The 19,125-nt window shown below is 48.9% G+C and overlaps 1 protein-coding gene across 6 annotated transcripts in view; it reads right to left on the minus strand.

Moving 5' to 3' along the window:
* ADCK1 (aarF domain containing kinase 1) overlaps window positions 1-19,125 on the minus strand; it is a 123,810-nt gene that overhangs the window by 73,393 nt on the left and 31,292 nt on the right. For all 6 annotated transcript variants that reach the window (XR_011073812.1, XM_068541951.1, XM_068541948.1 and 3 more), the window contains exon 4: window positions 9,743-9,946. Coding sequence is in view for 5 of the 6 variants with exons in the window: in XM_068541951.1 (XP_068398052.1) it covers window positions 9,743-9,946 (204 nt within the window). In the remaining variant the exon portion in view is untranslated. The remainder of the gene's footprint in view (window positions 1-9,742; window positions 9,947-19,125) is intronic.

Consider the following 19,125-nt stretch of genomic DNA (forward strand, 5'->3'; position numbering starts at 1 on the left):
CAGGTTCTAGTTCTGCTTCTACCACTAAGCAGCTGTACCACCCTGGGCAAGTTACTTGCCCTCTCTGAGCCTCAGTTCCCTCACCTGTGAAAAACTGGGGTTGAACAAGATGATTTCTAAACCCTTACAACGCATGAGTTAGTGACGCTCTTGGATAACTTGTGTCTAAAGCAGCTGTCGCTGGACAATGAGGGCTGAACAAGAAGATCCAGTGTTTGTCAAACCCCAGGAAGATCCAAGTACCAGGTGAGGTGCTGGATATAATCTGAGGGTCCCGTCTTATTGCTTCAGTTCTTCCTCACAACCTTGTACACGACAACCACAGCTAACAGCTACTGGGCTTCACCATACGCTGCGCACTGCACTTTAGATGGATTAATCTTTCAATCCTCATCACAGCCCTATTCATACAAAGGTTTTATTACCACTCTTGTTTACAGATGAGGAAACTAGGGCTCAGAAAGAACTAATGATACAATTAGAATACGGTAGCATTTGGGATTTGTGCAAGGCCCTCTGAATGCAGAGCCTATTTTATTAACCTTCATGCCATGCTGCCTCAGAAATGATCCTTTTGCTCCTTCTAGAAGCCAGACCCTGACTGAGCCTCAGCCCGGAGTTTATTTTTTTATTTTATTTTATTTTTTTAAAAGACTTTTTTGATGTGGACCATTTTTAAAGTCTTTATTGAGCTTGTTACAATATTGCTTCTGTTTTATGTTTTGGTTTTTTGGCCCCCAGGCATGTGGGATCCTAGCTCTCTGACCAGGGATGGAACCTGCACCCCCTGCATTGGAAGGCGAAGTCTTAATCACTGGACCGCCAGGGAAGGCCCTCAGCCCGTAGTTTAGATAGCCCCAGACGCACCCTCGCACGGCCCTCCACAGGCTCAGACGGGAACGTCCCAGGGAACAAGGGGGCCAGTACCGAGCCAGGGGCGGAGCTGGCCACCCCAAGGACCCCAGGCCCTCCAACCCCACACCACGATGTCCTACGCTGGATGGAGTGTCTCAACGTGTGTTATAATCCATTATTAAGCATCTTTTGTGTGCCGAGCACTGGACAGAGCTCTGAGGAAACCCCAAGATGAGTGGGAAGAGACCTGCCATCCTGAGAACATAAACCGAGCTCTGAGATGACCAGACGACCAGGCTGAAGTGAGAGGACTGCCCTGTTCAAGGGGACGGGCATCTGAAGTAGTTCTACAAGTCAACCCAACCACATTACTAACACCTACTATGCACAGAGCCCACACAAGGCCTCATAGGGGACTCAAGACGGAAAAGCAACCGATCCTAACGCAACAAAGAACTGCAACGGGGGACGCGCAAAGGAGCCATTAATCCTGACTGGGAGTACATGAGGAGGCCCAGGGGGACCACTTCACCAGACACTGTACCTCAGTTTCCTATCTGTAAAATAAGGAATAATAGTATACATCTCAGAGGGTTCTAGTGAGAAGTGAGGTGATCCATGTGAAAGCTTTAAAGCAATGCCTGATACCTGGCAGGCATTCACTGTGTGCGCGTGTGTGTGTGTGCGTGTGCGTGTGTCTGTGTGCGTGTGTGTGTGTGCGTGTGTGTGTGTGTGCGCACGCGCGTATGTGTGTGTGTGAGCGCACGCAGTGGTGTTTATCATCCTTTATCAAAGGATGATAAAGAGCCTGAGAAATAAAGGAGGGACATGAGAGGACAGGCCTGAGGTACAAACGCAGGTTGATGGGAGAACCCTGTGCAGCCAGGGTGCAGCTGTGTGAAGAGTGGAGAGGCCAGCGGGGCTGGAAAGAAAGCAGGGGGTGGGGGCAGCGCTTGAGTTGCTCTCCGGGGGCCTCCATTCCACAGGCATGAGAGGGACGTGGCCCAGGCTGGGTAAGGTTCTGTAGCCCAGGAGCTACAGAAGAATCGGACGGTAGGCGCCCCAGAGACCGGCATGGGCGCCCGCCCACCCCAGAGGAGGAGGCCTGGAGAGGGGTGTAGGGCCTGAGGTGGAGCCGGGCCAGGAGGCCTGGGGAGGAAGGGCCAGTGTGGCTGCCTCAGTCTCTCGCCCAGTGACTAATGGCACGCCATCCGTCCCGGCTGACAGGAATGCTTCCCGCCAGCCATCTCCCGCTCGTTAAATTACCATTTTATGGCCAAAATCTCTCTCTCATAATTGATAAAAATCTCCTTTTGATGTTCAGCATTATTGGGGGCAAAATGTTTTTCTATTCTTCATTATGCTTTTAATATAAATGTATTTCTTATTGAGAGCTGCTGGGAAGGCTGGATGAGCCCAGGTCGGGAATGAGGGTCAGCTCCCCCCGCCCGTCCCCCCCACCCCATCCCCTCCGCATTCCAGCTCCTTCTGTTCCATTCCCAGAACGCTCACACGGTAGCCTTGGGGAGGAGGGGGTGCTGTCTGGGGAGACAAAGAAACCAGACGCCAGAAGAAGACCGAAAGAAGCAATTCTACAGACAGCTGAAGCCCTCAGGGTGGTCCTCGGCTGCAGGCCAGTGGAGCAGCCCAGGGGTGGCAAAGGGTGAGCTGACCTTGGCCCGGCCCCTGCCAGTGTGTGCGAGAACAGGGCAGGAGCCCCAGAGGGCAGGGACCCCCGGGGGCGGGCATGGTACCTGGCACGGAGGAGTGCTCCATAAATATGTGTGAACAAATAAGAGACGGAGAGGGAGAGAAGTTGGATCGGCATTGGAAAGAAGGCGGCAAGGAACATGAGAGCACGGAGGCATGTGCCATCAGGGAGGAAAGTATTCTGCCAGCCGCGGGCCCCCAGGTGGAATCAGCCCCGGGGGCAGGAGGGGCTCCTCTTACCTCTGTCCTAAGCGCTTCTCTAGCCCTAGTCCAACCCAGGGCATGTTTGTCCCTGCGCACATCCCATACCCACCTCCTCCAGGACAAGGGAAGTTGAGTCCAGCTGCCTTCCTGCAAGTGAGGAGGGCACGGTGGGTCCTGGACACAGCACCGCCACCAACTCACGGCCCTGGGCACCCGTGGCTCCACCTCGTCCATGGAATCAGACCAAGAGTACACAGGAGGTGCTGCTGATGGGCCTCAGGAAACTGCCCGCTGAGCTGCCAGCAGCCCCCAAGGGGCGGGTCTGTTGGGAGGGTGGTGCTCAAGAAGCCCAGGAGACAGGCTCCAAGGCAGCCTGTGCGAGGTTTCTAACAGTGGGAAGGAAGGGGCTGGCCACTAGACGGAATGCTGGGTACCAATCAGGAAGGGGAAGAGAAAGGCCGATTCTTCTAGCAAAATAGTATCTGGGACCATACCTTGTATCAGAAAACCTGGTTAAAGACCCAACTCCACCATTTAAAGTCTCTCAGAACCTTGGTTCCTGGCACATATGAAGCATCCAGCACAACGGAGAAACAATAGCTAACCTTTGCTGGTCATCTGCTCTGTGCCAGGCATGCTCTAAATGCTCCACATTCATTAATTCATTTAATCCCTGCAGCAAGCCTATGAGGCAGGTACTGTTATTATCCCCATTTTACTGATGAGGAAACTGAGGGACAGAGAAGATACGTAACATGTCCAAGGTCACAAAGCCAGTAAACCAACAGGCAGTCTGGCTCCTGCCCACCTCAGAGGCTCAAGAAGAAGCTCAAGGGCCGTGTGAAAGCAGGACCCAGGGTACAAATGTGCAAGCCGAGCCAAGGGCCGTGTGGGGAACTATGAGGGTTAATTTTACATGTCAACTTGGCTGGGCCACAGTGCCCAGAAATCTGGTCAAACATTATTCTGATGTTTCTGTAAGGGTGTTTTGGGATGAGATATATATTTAAATTAGTAGACTCTGAGTAAAGCAGACTGCCCTCCTTAATATGGGTGGGCCTCATCCAATCAGTTGAAGGCCTGAATCGAACAAGACTGACCTCCCCGAGCAAGAGAAAATTCTGCCAGCAGATGCACATCAGCTCTTCTTGGGTCTCCAGCCCGATGGCCCACCCTGAGGACTTTTGACTTGCCAGCCTCCCTAACTGCATAAGCCAATTCCTTAAAATCAATCAATCAATCACGATTTATTTATTAGATAAAAGGACACACATGTATCCTACTGGTTCTGTTTCTCTGGCGAATCCTGACTAATAGAAGAATAAAAATCCAGCCCTGGTAGAGCGGTCACCGCCTAGAGGAAGGGATGCCCAGCTCAGGCACCTTTTCCTAGTTCTCACAAAGTTCTCTGCATGCCAGCAGAAGTCCTATGTGCAGGCATGCAGAAATGATATGGCTCAGCCCAGAGCCGGTCATTCACTCTCCAAGCCTACGGTTCCCTCCCGCAGCCCCGAGGCCTCCACCCAAGCCTCTGTTCCAGTCTCTGCACGGCCCCCACCCAGTGGTCCCACACCACGAACCCCTTGCACAGGCCAGGAGTTCCTGCCTCACCTCCCCGCCTTCTGCTTTTGCCTCCACTGGTCCTCACGTCAACAGTGCCTTCTCTCTGCCACCCCCACCAAGCTTGAGAGATGAACGATGTTCTTGGACGCAGAGCTTCTTTATCTCTTTTTCTGAACTTTGCTTACAACTTAAACATCGCCCTCCACCCGTACCTATAGGTTTGTATGAAACAATGACGGGTGCACTTTCCCATCTGAAGCACAGTGGTTCTCTTCTGCATTCTCATAGCAACTCTGGTCAGACGGCCCATCAAAACACTGAGCCCTCGTCCCTGGGAGCTATGGGGAGTTACAAAACAAGGTCAAGTCTAGACCCCCACCCTGTGGGAGCTCAGGGGTAAAAGACGGATAAAACATCTTTCAGAGCACAGAAGCCAAACCCCAGCACCCCAATACCAGCACAAGCATTGCCCCTAACAAAGGTATTTCTGTGCTCTGCTCCAGCCCCTAACCACATTTCCTTTGGTTTTTCATAGAACTTAAGGGTTGGAAAGAACGTTATCTGATACAACTATGTTCCGGGACAATAAACAAAACTGGATCATTCACTGAAATACACTGTAAGGAGATTGGACTTGTCTGCATGTGCTGGGGAGGTGGGGAGAGACATGTGTGTGTGTTTATGACCAAAGATAACTGTCCCATTGCAGCTGAGGGTTCTGTCATCTCTTCCGAAGTCCCACTGTAACTCCTACCCCCAAGCTCTCTGCACACCTCAAACCTCCCGCCTCCACCTTCCCCACCTGTAAAAGATGACCTCATCTCCCATGTTACTAAGAAAATTCGGCTCCACTCTGTCCTTCTTTGCTCAGGCCCCTCTCCAAGTCCTCCTCTCCTCCAGGCTCACATTATGAAAAGAACATTCAAAGGCCCCTCTCAGTGTAACCTCAGCCCCAACTTTGCAACCTCGGCTCCACTGGCCACCAGCTTGAACCCCATATACTAGTCAACAAGATTATTCACCGTGCACTCTCTGTACTCTATGCTTTCCACTGCCTGCATCTTTGGCACATCTCATTAATCAGTAATCCCCTCCCCCAACCTCCACCTCCTCCAATCCCACCCATCTTTGAGATCCTGGGTCAGATGTCACCTGCTTCAGAAAGCTTCTATCCACCCAAATATAATATCTATCTCTCTCTCTCCCTCTCTCCATCTCTCTCTCTCTCTCTCTCTCTCTCTCTCTCTCTCACAGGCACTTACATGGCCAGGTATTACAGTAATGAGTGTACCTCTTGATGACCCCAGACTACAGGGGCCAGAATGAGGTCTTACGCATTTTGGCTGCAGCCACAGCTTCCAGCTCTGTGCCTTTCTCACTAAATTCAAGCTGCTTAGACAACAAAGAGAAAGAAGAAATGGAAAAATGAAGGAAAACGTGTTGAACCATAGAACTGCATGCTGTTAGAGCCTGCAGGGGGCCTTAGAGGACTCCTACTCCAAACGAGGAAGCCGTAAGGATAGGCTGGTGGTCAGTGTGAAGAACCCTGCCAGGTCCTCCAACACACAGCCGAGAGCTCCTTGGGACCAGGATGGTCAACAGTCTTGTACCTTAGGCTTGTGTCTGCCCCATTCAGGGTCAGAGGTGTCAGCCCAGGCTCCCTCCACAGCATGGACCATGCCCAGGAGTAGAAATCATCTGAATCTCAGCCAGCTGCTAGGGCTCCCCTCTGTGAGGAAGGACCGAGTCTTCAACACCCCTCCCTGACTCTCGAGCTCAGGCGCCATCTGCTGGTCGAGATCAGCACTGCACCTGGACCCACAGCCCCAAGGGCAGTCAGGAGACCAAGGTTGAGACCATCCCCAATCCACTCCAGATCCAAGTCACTTTGGGGGCAGCAGAAATGACCCCACCTCCTAGAGTTATGACTTCTGACTGATTCCCAGGACCTGTCCTTCAGGACTTAAGCCTAACATTCAAAAGAAAAAGAAAAAAGTAAGTTTCTTTGTGGTAATAATAGTAGAAACTTCCAAGGCACAGATACACGGACACATAGAAAAGTGATTTACAGAGGATTTCTGCCAGACAGAAGCTCTGTTACATAAGAGACAAAGCACTGGCCAGAAGATCAGGAGATCTGAGGTCTTGTCCCACCCTTCACATGCCGTTCCCTTAGCTACCTGGTCCCCCCGACTCCCTATCTAGGCCAATCCCTATGCCAGGATGGTACCCCTTCACTTGTCCTCACCTCTGCACTGACGGCACTGGCTGCTGTCCAGGGATGTGGACTGATCCAGAACCAAGTGTAAATCATGGGATCCAGAAGAGCCGCCACCTCACCCTCATCCCCCATGCTGGGGATGCCCCTCAAGGCCAGCCCTATCTGCCTGGAACAGGGATCAGTCTGAGGGTGTTAGTGACCCCCCAAGGCCTCTGCTGATGGGAGGGGCCCCCAAGAGCAGAGAGGGAACCAAGCAGTGCAAGCTGGAACGCACCGGCCTCGAGCTCCTCTGGCCACCTCTCCCCACTCTTCAGTCTGAGATCTAGGGGCAGCTATGCAGTCTTTGAGCTCCAGGTAACCTCAGAGCCTCCACAAGGACTCAGACCTAGAAAGAAGATGGTGATGCACGGCAGACTCGGCTTCCTTTCACCACACTCCTGGAACCAGGGACGGAATGGAGGGGCCCAGGGCAGGCGTGGAGCCCAGGATCAGTGGGGCTGGCTCAAACATCTTCCTAGGGGGAGGGCTGCTCCCCGAGAAGTGTCACAGGAGGGGCCGGAGGAGGAGGGAAGTGCAGAGTGAGTGACTTTCCCCGCCCTCACAGCCCCACACCCACCTACCCTGCTTCCCACACGTCTCCTTTCCCCTCCCTCCACCCACAGGCTGAGAAAGTGTGTCACCGGGAACAAATGCCATCTTCCCGGGAAGGAGGAGGAGGAAGGGGTGAGGGAAGACTTTGACTGTGCACCTGTAGTGCCGGGTAAGAAACCAGAGGTCTCTGAGCTTCCCAGCTGTGAGGGCCGCCCCCTCTGAGCCATGACCTTGACATGAGCCTCCTTTCCTCAGAGAGCTCGAGTCAAGCTGTGGGTCAGAAGCCACAGGCCACCACGCTCAGGAGGACTTGGCCGGGGGGCCTAGAGAAGAGACGCGAAAGATGCAGGCAGCATCCTCCAACCCCAGACATGCCAGCTGGGCGGGCACACCATGACTGCTGACACCCCCAGCTTCCCATCGCGCTTCACCCTGGCTCGGAGGAAGCCACTGCCCTGCTCTTGCCTCCCCCTCCAGCTCTCCAGAGACGAGTCGGCCTCCAAGGGTTAATCTGCTGCCTTCCCTCCCTTGCCTCCGCCCCCCCATTGAGCTGCCACGTGCTAGCAATGATGCACTTCACACTGTTATTACAGTGATTTATTTAGTTTTAATTTGGGGGTGCACCTCATGCTGTAGGAAGCAGGAGGCCAACAGTCTTGGCAAGAAGCAAAGGCACACACGGCTGTGCCATGCCAATCTCGTCCCCTCTGCCTGCGGCCCCTGCGTCCTAACCCCGCTCTTCCCAGCCTGTGGTCTGCTCCTGACACCAGCCCTAAATCTTCACTCAATCTTCCCCCTGTCCCCTTGGAGATGTTCCTCCTCAGTAGGAAGGGAATCCACAGAGGTTTCTATGCTCACCTCCTGCGTGACCCAGACCCCCCCGCAGAGAGTCAGTTAATGAGGCCAGCCCAGGCCAGGCCATCACTGAGGAGTGGTTCACCTTTGGCTGGATGCCGGGCACAAGATACCAGCTCTACAGAAAGGCACCAACAGCCAGGGCCAGCTCCACGCAGACCAGAGAACATGGAACATGGTCTTTCTGAACCTCTGCCCCTACTCTCTGCCTAGTCTGCAGTAGCCTAAGGAAATTGTCACTTATCAGCCATTGGTTCATTAAACAAACACTGGTGCCCACGATATACCACATCCTATTCTGGAACTGCACATAGGATTAAAAGGACCATCATGGTCTTCATCCCCAGACTTTACAACTTACAGTGAAACCAACTAGACACAACTAACCAAACTACGAGAGGCACAAGCAGAAGAAGCAAAGGTGTGCAGAGGGTCAGAGAAGATTTCACAGGAGAGCTGGGATTTGGCCGGGACACACAGCACCTAGCACAGTGCCCAGCATTTGGTAGACAGATGGACGAATGGCCTAGAAACACAAGGAATCACTTGACAGGGAGAGAATGGGGTAAAGAGATTCCAGGCAGACAGAGACCACGGCAACTTGAAAGTGGATGGGGTAGACCTTGAAAGTCCTGCTAAAGATTTTATTTGGGGAAACTGGGAGGCACCAAAGGTAATAAAATAATCTCAGGAAAGGCATCAGCTGATCTAGGCTTGACTTTAAGTTTATTTTGCTCAGAAAAGTTCTAGATCCAAAGGATTCTCTCTCTAAGAGGAGAATTTCAAATATAGTAATAGGTGAAGAGAGAAAAGTTTTTTTTTATTATTAGCGTTCTCTGGGGTACCATCAAATTATAGCACATAATTTGTAAGGCTGGGCCTGATCGGCCAATCAGCGCCCTGCAGACGGCTGCTCCAATCCCTCCCCATGCCCAGAATCAAGATGAGCAGAACAGGTCAGCAAGGATCCACACCACTGTGGCAATCTGGGTTCCACACATCCTGCAGGTCACTGGCATGAGTCCAAAGGAGTGTGACCAGGGCTGTGTATGGAAGGGCCCTCAGCCCCTTTCTCTGTTGCTCCCGGGGGTGGATGAAGATCAGGAAAGTTTGAGGAGGCAGGTCTAGCCCTTAGGAGGAAGCATGTATAACAGTTAGAGATGAGTGATAATAGAATGGACCACCTTAGGCAGCAGGTAAGAGAATAAGCTTCCTGTCACTGGAGGTAATCAAGCAGTGGCCCAGAGACGTTCTGGAAAAGTCATAGCATTGAATGATTAGGACAGCTCACTGATAGAGCAGTGCACTGGAATCACTAACCGTCCCCTTGGATGCTTTACCTGATCACTCTAAGTCTCCATCCCTCATCTGCAAAATGGGGTTAATGATGGTACCTACCTCATAGGTTTGCCCTGAGGACTAAGTGAGATAACATGTGGGAAACAGCGCAGCTGTGAGCGCGCAGTAAACCCTCAATAATTGATAGGTATTATTAAATTCAACCATATGAATCGTATTAAGTTACAGGTCAAAAACAGTCAAATATCAACGATTTCGTATGGTCCAACTAATATTTTATACCGAGGGCCACTCAGGTTCCTTCTGACCTCTCTGCTTTCACACTGAAAGTTTCTGCGAAGCGTAGTTCCACGCCACTGGTGGAGCCCCAGGGCCTGGGGCCAAGCAGCGAGAACTCTGCGGGGGCCTTTTCGGAAGCCCACCCCCCCTGGCAGAGGTGGGTACCTCTTTGCCCAGGTCCTCTCGGATGACCTGGCGGACCTCCTGCATGCTGCTCTGCGGGGCCTGGCTGTGCAGCACCTTCAGCGTGCGGGTGTACTCCTCCGGCAGCAGGTAGTCCAGAGCCCCCAGGTGCTGGCCCACCTTGATGAACGTGCCCCGGTTGGCACAGCAGAGCTCGCAAAGGCGCCTGGCAGAGCGAAGGTGCACCTGCAGGAAGACAGGCGGGGCCGGAGAGATGTGAGTGTTCACCGTCCGGTGGATGCTCTTCTCTCTTCCTGCCCCCTCTGCTTAGAAACCCTGATTCCACCCCCCAGTGTACGTACACACACACACACACACACACACACACACACACCGTCATTCACCTTCAGTCTCCTGGTACCCAGAGCAGTCAATTCCAACCTCAAACTGCAGCCAGCCTTCTGACATGGCCCGATGCTTCTGATCGCCTTTCCTTCAAAACTTACCTGGTCCAAGTCCCACTCCCTCAGAAACTAGCGCTTGTCCAAGGCTTTCAACCAATTCTAATCTACTTATGATTCATTCAAGGATACACTGAGTTCACACATTTGCCACCCACCCCTCAGTCATACTAATAATACTATCTGTTTGTTTGGAGGTCTACAATTTTTAAACATGGTCACATTCATTATTTTTTTAATCCTTACAACAATTTAGGGAGGCAAGTATTGGTATCTTTAAGGATAAGAAACTCAGATGTTTTGCTTATCAAGAAATAGCTAACAAATGTCAAAGGAAGGTCTAGAAAACACTTCAAACCTAGAGCTCTTTAACGCAGCAAACTTTAGCAGGGGTCTCCTGTTAACTGAAGGAAAACTTTACAGGGAGCATCAGGCACATGGGGTAGGCAGCAGGGCAGGCTGTGCAGGACAAGCCGGCCTTAACTTGCAGCCTGATGCCCACCTATCCTTCCAGAGAGGGAGGTGGCCCCCATCCGCCCCCAGGCTACACATCCCCAGTCATCACCCCAGCTCAGCTGAGGGTCTTGGAATTTTGAGGGTCCTGCCTTCCTGGAGCTACAGTTCCTGAAGCAGGATGAAGCCATGGGCACACACAAAAGACAAGGGAGCCCAGGGCCCTGTGGGAACCTGGTACCCTCTTCCACCCATAAGTCAACCGGGAGAGTGAATATCTAGGATGGACTTACACTCTCTTAAGTGCTATGAAGGATGCTGACACAATTAAGTGTGTACTGGTGGCAATAAACCACATGAAGAGATAAATAACCGTTGGCAACAAAGATGGAAGAAACATTCAAAGACCCTACATAATTAGTTGCTGAGTGAACCATACAGAAAACCGTTACCTTAGGAACTGAGAAGAGAACACTGCAGCCCTGAACACCCTGGTCCCAGTAGCCAGGGAGCCATCTATCCACTCCCTCTATAGCAGAGGGATGCCCCACACTCCGGGCACTCGCGAGCTGTCCTTAGGCCCTCAAGGGCTCTGCTGGACACCTCTGCATCCCGCCCCAACCCACTACTGGGGAAGCCTATGTCCACATGACTCTACCCCCCTGAACAGAGCGCTCCAGCCTCAGTGCAGGCACCTGGTCCAAACTAGGCCACGGAGAGTCTTTCTTCCCTGACAGGAGGGTGCAGAGAGAAGGGAATTGACTCTAAGAATTAAGGCGGGGCGGGTGTGGGGAGAGAACACATCTTCCTAGATGGGTAAAAGGCCCATGGGGGCAGCAGTGGGGGTAGACTGGGAACTGAGCTGGCCGGTGTCAGATGGTAGAAGGTCACTACTGTCCAAGGCCACACTCAAGTTCTGAGGAAGTGAGAAAGAAGGCAAACATGGTCAAATATGGAACTGGGCGTTTCCCCACCCTCCCTGAGTCCAGGCTGTTATGAACAAATGACTCTTTGCAGTTCAAATAATCAACCCCAATTCCCACCCTGCCGAATAAGAGGCAGCCAGAAAGTCATCCACAATCCATTTGTCCTAAGGTACAGTGTGACGGGAACCCTGGTCCCACCAGAGGCTCCCGGTGAGGCTGCCCTGGCACCCAGCTCCCCCAAGGAGGCATGCTCAGCCCTCACGCCAAAGCCACTGCAGGGTCAAGGCCGAGGACTGGAAGGCGGGGGGAGGACACACCCCACTGTCTCTGCCCCTCCCAGGAAAGACATCAACCACTGTGTATTCACTGGGGGCTGACTGAGTCCCACGCCCTCTACCTCGTGGGGAGATGTGACAGAGCCACTCACACACAGAGAATGACACGTGGCAGTGGGATCACACTGAGGACCACGGAGCTCACAGATGGGAGAAACAAGAGGGCTGGAATTAGAGAGGCTTGGCTCCTGGGGAGAAGCGGGGTGTGTGCAGCTCAGGAACACAGGGCCTCTCAGCTGCAAAGCCACCCTTCTTTGCCGTGCACTGTGATACTGGTGCTAGACCCTGTGTCATTTCTCCTTTGTCAGATGGGTCGCTGTTAGCCTTTGTCAACAGGGGGCTCTGGGGGACACTGCAAGGCCACAGCACAAGGAGGCTCCCTTCTTGTCCCCGTGCACTGTTTTCAGCTCATCAGCCAGTGGGTCAGTGGCTTGGGGGTGACCACTTTGGTGGCCCTCACGGACCAGCCCACCCTCTGTAAATTTCTCCACTACCTGATGGGCCCCTCCTGTGGACCAACTCAGGCCCCATACCCTCCAGCAAGTGTTCTGACCACCCAGCAGGCGGCTCCTACACACTAGCTCCAGGTCGCACCCTCCTACAAATTTCTCTGCCACCCGGCAGGCTGTTCCCACGGACCGTGCCCGCCACCACGTCTCATCACCAGGGCAGCCCAGCATCCCAGCCTTGCAGGTGGGAGGCCCCCAGCTGAGTCTTTAGCTCTATTCTTGTTCACCACCCCCTCAGCCCTAGAGGGAGCAGGTGCTTTATGCATTTACTACTTCTGCACCTTTAGAATCTTCTTTTACTCCTTTTAGGAGTTAACTACCTTCTCCTAGTGAATAAGTCTTTATATTTAAATTACAGGTATGACTAGTCCCTGGCTGATACATAGGATTCGCCCCTGAAATTGAACCTGAAAAGATTAGAATAAAAAAGGAGGGCATTTCAGATCGAGAGAACAACATAACAACATGCATCTGTGTGTGTGTGTGTGTGTGTGTGTGTGTGTGTGTGTGAGAGAGAGAGAGAGAGAGAGAAAGAGAGAGATGCTGAAGACCCGCTCCACCATTTTCTTTAGACTGGATTCACATCTGCATTTACCTCTGCTGCTGGCAGCCCTCAGAAAGCACTAGCCTCACCCTCACAAGCCCTCCTACCAAGGAGCAGAGCCAGGGCTGTGTTGCCCCTCACTTGTGGCCTGAGCCAGTCCTGTGTAGGGTGTCTCTTGGCACAAAGTGATGGTCACCTTCGGGACACCGTCTGGGCAATGCAGGGAGCCCTCTCTGGTCACACAAGCCCAGGAAGGCTGGTCTACTGCTGACTCACTGGTTACCTGGCACATCAGCCATTGGGGACAGAGACCATGTGTGTCCCCTGTAGACTCTGTGTACCCCAGGGCAAGCCATGCATGAGCTATAAATGTAGACTGATGACAACCTTGGGTCATACACTCACAAAACCATCATCCATGAAGCTGAATCAGCATCTACTGCAAATGGCACCCACATTTCAACTAAAGAAGCCCCAAAGTCACCTTCAACCAGCTTCTAATTAAATACACACACATGCACACACAGAGTCACATGGGGGTGAGGGACATTGCCACTAACCAAAAAGTGTAAATGTTCTTTTAAAGCCAAAAGACACAAATGCTGAATAACAGAGCAGGCACTCTGGTCTCCAGCGTCCCTTTCTAGCTCCAGCTCCTACAGCTCCACCATCCTTTGGGATCAGAAGGCAGGTCCCACTCAGAATTTCAAGAAATTACTGGCTTAGTGCAAACTCCCTCTGTCAGCATTCACGTCCTGCTTGCTGGTACCTGGGGTGGAGGACTGCCCTTCCCCCAGCTCACTGAGCATCCTTGCTTCTGGGATCTGTATGTAATAATAAATCTTGTGACTCTACTTCCTCTGTGCGGGTGTATTTAAACTGTACCTTCAATCAAAACAACCCACTGCGTTTCACGTCCCCAGTGGAAGTTTGGATGCTGAGGGAGCTACCAGCCAACCCCATGTAGGAGGCATGTGCCCCTCATTCATCAGGTCATAAACTACATAGTCTTAATTCAATACACCAGCTCTTGCTTCTCAACACATGTTACTGCCCTAACACTGCCCACCCATTTGCTCACTGGACCCGAGGCCTGCCCTTACCCAGCACCTGGTTTCACGAGCTAGTTGGGTATGTCACTGTCGCGTGTCCTCACTGCAGAGTCCCCACACTCCCCCTTCCGTTCCTGCCAAAACACGGCAGGAACAGCTGGCACAGTCTCTCTGCCCCTCCTCCAACTTTGTTTTCACTCCCAGCTCAGTAACTTGCCTTATGATTATCTCATTACCAATAACCTTGTTGTAATGAGCTTTCATCTGCCTCATATTAATTAAAAGCATTGTCATTAGCCAGCTTGGGTTGGGGTTGGGGGGGCGGGCAGTGAAGAGCTAATAAGATCAACTCAGTACTGATTAATTATTGATTGGGAGGGATGGAGCAAAGGCCCAAGGAGAGCAATCCTTTACTCGTGTCTAAATCCCCAAGAGTAGGGATCTCGAGCCCCAAACTTGGCAGAAAGGTACCAAAGCCAGACCGAATCAAAGCGGCTTCCCATCAGAATTGAGCAGTGTCTCTGATGGGATTTCGGGGTGTGATTGTGAGACAGAGACAAAAGAGACAGACGCACATACATACCCCACACATCACAGGAAGAAAGAAACAGTGAAAGACGAGGTCACAGACAGACCCCAAAACAGACAAGCCCCTTGACGGATTTCTTCTAATCAAAGATTCAAGACCCAAAGGAAATGCACTGACATGTAAACAGTATTATCTCTGGGCAGTGAGATTAAAAGAGTACTTTTCTTTATAGGCTTTTATGTATTTTTCAAATTTCTTAAAACTAATATGTATTATATCAATAATAGGGAGAATTTTAAAAAATAATCCCTTCTTCAACATCTGCTGGAAATAGAAAAGTCCAGCTGACGAGATTCTCCCATGCAGACTGGACCAGCTTGGTGCGGAATCCAGAATCTCTTCCCCAATTTTCCAGGGTGCTATGATCCACGTGTGTGTTTTTCATCATGAAAATGGAACTGCAACTCCTTCATCCCCAAGAAATCAGGCCAGGACGGTCTCCAAGGTTGCTTTTCTGGATGTCACCCTTTGCTTTAAGCTCTCATTTAAGCAAAAAAGTAAAACTAACTCATCATGTCTTGGGGGAAAAAAAACAAGTTGAAGTTTATAAAAGTCTTGAAGGAGCTTGACCACAAATTTAATCCCACTCCTTGGGAGTGTCCTCTGTCTCTCCTCTGACTACCTGTCAGGTAGATCCTGGTTAAGAGCTCAGGGCCAGTATCAGATTGCCACAGTCTATATCCCAACTTCACCACTCAGAATTTGGTGATCTTGGGCAAGTTATGTAACCTCTGTTTACTTCTGACTGCTCATCTATAAAAGAAAGACAATGATAGTACCTACCTCACAGGGCTGCTGTGAAGATTAAATGAGGTGAGGTAATGCATGTACTTCACTTAGCCAGAGCTGGCATTTCTATACTTGTTGTAAGGGTACCTAGAATTTGTTTTAAGGTATGGTAAGACACACAGACATGGAAATGACTATCATAAAGAAAGAAGTTATATATACGGAATCTAAGGAAAAAAAAAAAAAAAAGGCCATGAAGAACCTAGTGGCAAGACGGGAATAAAGACACAGACCTACTAGAGAATGGACTTGAGGATATGGGGAGGGGGTGGGGTGAGATGTGACAGGGTAAGAGCGTGTCATGGACATATATACACTACCAAATGTAAAATAGATAACTAGTGGGAAGCAGCCGCATAGCACAGGGAGATCAGCTCGGTGCTTTTTGACCACCTAGAGGGGTGGGATGGGGAGGGTGGGAGGGAGGGAGATGCAAGAGGGAAGAGAAATGGGAACATATTGTATATGTATAACTGATTCACTTTGTTATAAAGCAGAAGCTAACACACCATTGTAAGGCAATTATACTTCAATAAAGATGTTTTAAAAAAAAAAAAAAAAAAAAACAGCAGCAACAAAAATGTTAAATAAAAAACACACAAAACAAAAAAAAAAAAAAAAAAGAAAGAAGTTTTTACTCACAATTCCTTACAAGTAGGGGAGTTGGCATGCCACACAAAGCCACACCGGGAAGCACCAGGGTTGGCCAGGAGAGAGAGGGAGTGAGGGGAAATGTGGGTAAAGCTTTTATTGTGGATTCCATGGGAAAGAATGGGTGAGACTTAGGAGTGGCTAGTTTTAAGTATTTCATTTGGCTTTGGGGCATAGGGGATGTTCCTAGTTGTTTGGTACCTGGCCCTGGGGTGAATAAGGCAGGTGGATAGTGACCCAGAGTGTAACAGCTCAGTAACAGAGGTGGTTGGCAGGTATGGGCTCCAGATTGGTTGGTTTGCCTATGAAAGGCATGCTCACAGGTGAGTTGTTCACTACCTCTTGGAACTAGTTAACCTTGAGAGCAGCAGTACCCCCAGTTTCAAAGCATCAGAAAATAAAAAACATGATCAATACCATACTCTAGCTATACTCCCTTGGGGAATCTCACCCAGAATCATGGTGGTAAATACCGTCTACACACTGATGATACACAAATGTGTCTCCCCTGCCCAGACCTCTCCCCTGACTCCAGACTCACATATCCAACTGCTTCTCTGACATCACCCAATGTCCAATGAGCTTCTCAAACTCAGCATGACTTTCCCACCACTTCTACCACCACCAAACCTACTCCTCCCTCAGTCTTCCCCATCTTAGGAAATTGCAACTCTAAGCTTGGAGTTGCCAAAGCCATAAATATTTATGTCACCCTTAACATCTCTTCCCAAATGGGGACCAAAATTACCTTCCCATCTGAAATAACAAAAAACTGGACAAGGTTTACCAAGAAAAGAAAAAAAAAAGTTTTCTAAGGCATTGGGCATCAGGAAAGGAAGGAGAGTGGTTCCTGAGAGATGGGAAGCAAACAAGGTGAACACTATGGTTGCCCCAATTTACAGCATTGAGGGTTTCCAGGCCACAGTGCAGGGAAGGGGAACCCAGGCCGTGAACAGGAGATTCTCTGAATTGAAGAGACAGAGCTGAGAGGCCAGAAAGACCAAAGTAGCTAGAGTTCACAAGACAGAGTACTGGAGAGTGGACAGATGTACAAAGAAAGAACTCTGAAGATCTGCAGAGGGTCCATCTCACATATTCAGCTAAGTACTAGTCAGCACATGTGCACAAGAAAACAACCCGAGCCAGAGAAATAACAACCACAAAAGACTAGGGTTAACAGTACCCAGTGTTCATATAATGTCTATTTCTACCAGCCAGACCGGAAAATCTCATAATTCTTGAGGCTTTTGTTATAATACCCAGAAGGGGCTTGCCTCAGTTAAGGGGAATATGCCAAACTAAACACTGTTCCATTCCTACCTAATAAATATTAAAAGAAAGACTTGAAAAAAAATCACTGTTTCCAAGTAACTTAACTGTGTCCCAGAACAAAGCTCAAGAATATTTATAAGAATACAACTATATCTAGTACCCAAAAAGATAAAACTGCAATGTCTGGCACCTAATAAAAAATTTACCAGGCATGCAAATAAACAGAAAAATAAAACACATAATGAGAAAAAAAAAATCAATCAATCAAACCAACCCAAAACTGAAACCTATACTAGTAAAGGAGGACAGCTGTTATAACTGCATTTCATATGTTCAAAAAGTTAAGCAGCAACATGGGCAATATAAAAAAAGAGAGCGAGATCCAAATGAAACTTCTAGAGATGAACACTGTAATGTCTGATATGAAAAATACACTGGATGGGATAAATGGCAGATTAGACATTGTAGAAGAAAGGATTAGTGAACCTCAAGACCTACCAATAGAAACTATTTAAAATGAAACACACAGAGGAAAAAAAAATTTTTTTTAATGAAAAGAGCATCGGCGACCTGTGGGACAAATTCAAGCAGCCTTGAAAACATGTAGTTGGAATTCCCAAAGGAGATGGGATGGGAGAGGTGGAGAAAAAATATTTAAAGAAATAATAACTGAATTTTTTTCAAATTTGATTTTCAAAATCTATAAACCAACAGGTCCAAGAATCTCAACAAGCCCCAAGCATAAAAAACATGAAGAAAACTACATAATGAAGTTGTTCATAATCAGTGATAAAGAGAAAATCCTGAAAGTATCCACAGAAAAAAGACACATTATGGAGAAAGGAACAAAGATAAGAATGACAGCAGATCTCTACTGGCAACAATACAAGCAGAAGTTAGTGGGGCAACATCTCTGAAAGCACTGAAAGAAAACCCAGAATTCTATACCCAGCAAAAACATCTTTCAAAACCAAAGGTAAAAAAAAAAAAGCTCTTTCAGACATATAAAAGTTGATAGAATTCATCTCCCTACACTACAAGAAATGTTAAAGGACATCTTTCAGGCAGAAGGAAAATGATATTGGAGAGAAACATGGATCTACATAAAGGAAAAAGAGACCAGAAATAGAAACTTCAGGTAAACATATAAGAATTTTTTTTTAATCTTCTATATCTCTTTAAAAGATAACTGACTGCTTAAACAAAAATAATAACAATGTAATGTGGAGTTTATAGCATATGGAAAAGCAAAATGTATTACAATAGCATAAAGGCTGGAAAGAAAGAAATGAAAGTACACGATTATAAGATTCTTATACTCTGTGAAGGAAGTAGTGTAATGTCACTTGAATGTAGACTGTGACAAGTTAAAGATTTATGCTATGAACTGATGCAATCCCTAAAATAACAAAAAGAATTATAGCTCATAAGCCAACAAAGGAGACAAAATGGAACCATGAAAAAAATATTCAATCCAAAGGAAGGCATGAGAGGAAACAAGGAATAAAGCATAAATTGGACAAGTAGAAAACAAATAACAAGATGAAAGAGATAAATCTAACCATATCAATCATCTCTTTAAATATAAATGGTCTAAACACCCAAATTAAAAGCCAGAGATTGTCAAACTGGATAAAAAAGAAAGACTCAAATATATGCTACCTATAAGAAATTGCCCTTTTAATATTAAAACACAAATAGGTTAAATGTAAAAGGATGGAAAAGGATAAATCATGCCAACACCAATTAAAATAAAGCTGGAATGGTGTATATCAGACAAAGAAACTCTGACCCGAGATGGTGTCACAGTTGAATTCTATCAAACATTTAAGGAAGAAATATTG

The sequence above is a fragment of the Eschrichtius robustus genome, chromosome 1, assembly GCF_028021215.1.
Source record: "Eschrichtius robustus isolate mEscRob2 chromosome 1, mEscRob2.pri, whole genome shotgun sequence".
In the NCBI taxonomy this organism is placed as follows: domain Eukaryota; kingdom Metazoa; phylum Chordata; class Mammalia; order Artiodactyla; family Eschrichtiidae; genus Eschrichtius; species Eschrichtius robustus.